General features: G+C 54.5%; 1 protein-coding gene across 1 annotated transcript in view; it reads right to left on the reverse strand.

The window, feature by feature from the left end:
- Positions 1–1,063: 1,063 nt before the first annotated feature.
- The window catches only part of LOC102238946 (glutathione S-transferase Mu 1-like), a 19,022-nt gene continuing 16,217 nt past the window's right edge, over positions 1,064–3,868 (reverse strand). Inside the window, exons 10-11 of the mRNA XM_014534671.1 lie at positions 1,631–1,725; positions 1,064–1,284 (exon numbers count right to left, since the gene is read on the reverse strand). Of these exons, the coding sequence (XP_014390157.1) occupies positions 1,636–1,725 (90 nt within the window). The 3' untranslated portion in view covers positions 1,064–1,284; positions 1,631–1,635. The remainder of the gene's footprint in view (positions 1,285–1,630; positions 1,726–3,868) is intronic.

Genomic DNA, 3,868 nt, shown 5'->3' on the forward strand with positions numbered 1-3,868 from the left:
TCGGATTTAACATTTTTATTATGTTAATAAATCTTTTAATCTGCTTATCTTTTATCGTAGTGTCACTCCTAATTTCCATTTCTTTCTCTTTTTTATCCTTACCCCTCCCTGCTTAAGTTAAACAAGCTTTTGGTTTAATTTTTATCTTACCCACTTCGTAAACCTTGGTTAGCTTTGATGAGCTTTTATCTTACCAGCTTTATCTTTTTAAGTTAATCATTGATTTCTTCATGACCCGGCACGTGATTCCCATGGCTCCCTTTTTATTTACGTAACTGCAAGAAGTACAGTTGCAGGCAGAGATCACCGGGACGGATGCCCAACAAGACATTTCAGAGCTCCTCCAGTTGCGAGTTGTCTCGAGGCTGTGCCTTAATAAGGCCCAACTCCACTCTCCAGCCACTGGTGGAGGGGCGCGCTGATCCCACGGCGATCCCCTAAGCCCTACACCTGTGCAGGTGTCCTAACGTCAAAGCCATACTTCCTCCTGACCACGCACACCTGCTGGCCTCTGGCCCAGCACACGGGGCCCAGGTCAGACGTCAGGTTATTCAAAGAGCAGCTAAAGCAGTGGTTCTCAACCTTGGCTGCACATTAGAATCACCTGGGAATCTTTTTAAAATCCTGATTTCTGGGCCTCATCCTCCGGAAATTCTGTTTCTTTGTTATGGGGTGGGGCCACAACATTAGTAACAAAGAAACAGAATTTCCGGAGGATGAGGCCCAGAAATCAGGATTTTAAAAAGATTCCCAGGTGATTCTAATGTGCAGCCAAGGTTGAGAACCACTGCGTTAGAAAGAGCTCAGGCGCCTTCTCCCAGACCCGTGCATTTAAAGTCTTCTGTTCTTCCTTCTGTGCCTCTGGCGGCTGAGATGAACTATATCCAGAGCTCTCATCCCAAGAATGGTTGTAGGGTTTGCCAGGGTCTTATTAGAGATCAAATTTCTAACTTTCGTTGAGTAAGTGTTCAGGCAGTGTGATCGATGTCAGAGGTAAAAAGTCCAATAAGACGTGGATCCTCAATGAATTTCCGATCGAGTCGGAGAGCAAGTAAAACGGCAATCACAATGCAGTGGGGTGCGTTTTATTGAGATATGTCGTAAGAGCACGGAGGAAGGGTATAGGGCAAGGAACACTTCTGGGAAAGGTGACAGAAGGTAGGCCACTAGGATCCCACACCAGCAGCGGACGGCTCAACCCCCTTCCCCACCCCAAGGGCCCCCGAACCGTGACACTGAGTCCCGCAGGCTTACAGGAGGCACTCCACCAATGCAGACCCCAGGCTGAGGCACATGGAACATGAAGACAGAAATGAGCAAGAAACCTTACAGTCCTACCTGCCATCACCCCACATATACATCCCTACACCCAGCCACTGCGGACAACAGAGGGGAAATGGACACCCCCAAACACCAGCACAGTCAGTCCTGAGTGGCCAGGAGGGAATGACAAGACAAGCAGGTATGACCAGGCTTTGCTGGGGCTCAGGCAGGCAGGGGGGGACCACGCAGTTGGGAGCAGACAAGGGCCAATGGGCATGTGGGGGGGGAGGGAAGAAGCAGAAAGAATGCAGAACGTCCAGCTGCCCTGCAGGCCCCGGTGCTCCTCGCTCCTGCGTCCTGCACTTACGGGCACTACTTGTTGCCCCACATGGCAGCCTTGGAGTACACGGGTGTGGGGAGGAAGCGGCCGGTCTTCATGTAGGCGGCGATCTTCTTCAGGCCCTGGGGAGGGAAGGAAGAAGGCCAGACCTCAGGGTCTGCTGGGGCTCACCCAGCTCCACTCCAGATGCTCCAAGTTCAGGATCCTGGCAAGGCTTCCTTGGCAGTTCTGCTAAGTTAACGCTTACAATTTCCTGTAACCATGTTTTCTTAGTCACCGTTACTCTACACTGTGCCAGGGGCCTTATAGCCATCAGAGATTGTGAAACAGGTTTACAGCCTCCACACAACTGCCTACAGGATAGGTTCTGCTATCACCGTTTATCAGGAGGGAAACTGAGGCACACAGCGCTGAAGCCCCTGCCAAATGCTCACACAGCTGTAGGGGGGCAGGGCTGGAAGGCAGCCTGGCTCTCCCTCCCACCCTGTGCTCTGCTGCTCTCCCTTCCTCCCTTCCTCCCGCCCACACAGGAGGCCTTGGCCCTCCCCGTCTGTACAGACTGTCTCCTTTCTCACAGGGAGGCTCCCGCTTCCCAGCGGCTGCCCAGGAGGGGCCCCAGGCAGAACAACGGGCTCAGAATGTGCCTGAGCAGCTTGCAGAGCAGGCCAGGGCTCACCCATGACTCAGCAAAACGGGGGTGAAAGCTGATAGGAGGGTGTGGAGCAGCAGAGCCGGGCCCTACGAGTCCCCTCAAAGGAGAAAGTCCAGCTGCTTGGCCTGGTTCCTGAGCCCAATCTCACTGGGCCCCGACCTGCCTCATCCCTGTCCACCTGCAGCCAACCAGGCCCTGGACACACGGTGTGTGTGAGCACCATGTTCCCACGACAGAGCGTGTCCAGTAACTTCTACAGGATTCGAAGGGCCTGGGACTGCCCGTAACCAAGGCCTGGCCCCCACAGGCCGAGGCTGCAGCCCACAGCTGTGCCCCATCCCTCCCAGCCAGTCAGTCCGCCGGCTCTTGCATCATATCCAAGGCTGATGGCCCTGGACCCGAACCAGAGTCAAAAGGAGACAAAACACACAAAGGATAAAGAAATAAAAAATAAGTGCCAGCTGGTGGGTGACAGAAGGACCCGTGAGCACTTTCTGGACAGACGGGGAGAACCTGAGAGACTGAAAGGAAGGAGTGAGGGGCCCGCAGGCCCTGTGGGTGCCCCACGCCGCCTCCTGGGAGGCGATGGGAACTGGCTGACAAAGCAGATCTCTTGATGGGGAGGGGAAAGGGAAACAGACTGTGAGCTGAAAAGTCTGGGCCTAAGGATGCCTCAAATTGCCACATCTGTGATGAAGCCGACCCTGTTCATCTGTGAGTTGGCTAAGGTAACGGATGATGAGCTGTGAGGTGAAGTTCAGGCCATGCACCCCCACCACCCACGTGGGACCGCAGGACCACACAGCGGGGACTCCTGCACCCAGAGGGGAAGGGGAACGTCCGTGAATACGTCTGAAAGTCAGTGTACCACCTCATCTCCGAGACAGTGTCCTGGATCATTGGAAAGAAGGAAAAGGAGACAGTTAGGGAAGGGAAGGGCCCACAGAAGATGTGAGGATGAAATCTGTCCGCCTGGCTGGTGGGCTCAGTGGTTAGAGCGTCCGCCCACATCCCGAAGGGTCTCAGATTCCATTCCCAGTCAAGGGCATGTACCTGGGTTGCAGGTTTGATCCCCAGCCCCGGTCAGGGTGCAACCAATCAATGTGCCTCTCTCACATGAATGTTTCTCTCCCTCTCTCTCTCCCTCCCTCCCACCGTCTCTAAAATTCAATGGAAAAACTATCCTAGGGTGAGGCTTAACAACAAAAACCTGCTTCTGCAGGGGCCCCCACATGTGTACTCAGATCCCAGCACCGACAGCCCGGAGATCTCAGCACTGCCCAGAGGGCACCCCAGGCTGCAGAGCTGTCTGGAGACAGGGAGGAAACACTGTCTTTGGTACTTCATGTCATCCCTACCGCATCCCAGCTCTACTCATTCCCTACATACACATTCTGGAATGTCCTGCTTCCTCTACAAAGTCCAGAGCTGTGACATGCAGGCTGGAGGAGGGCCTGAGCTCACCTTCCTGGCACAGGAAAGGGGGGCCTCTGCCTGCTGCCCATGGAAGCCCCCGCTGACTGGGGGCCCCGCACCAGTGCCAGGGCTGTGACCCAGTGGACTGGCTCTGTGACCTTGAGCAAACGACCCACCCTTTCAGTTCCATTTCCTAA

Source organism: Myotis brandtii, unplaced genomic scaffold (genome assembly GCF_000412655.1).
Source record: "Myotis brandtii unplaced genomic scaffold, ASM41265v1 scaffold131, whole genome shotgun sequence".
Classification (NCBI taxonomy): Eukaryota; Metazoa; Chordata; class Mammalia; order Chiroptera; family Vespertilionidae; genus Myotis; species Myotis brandtii.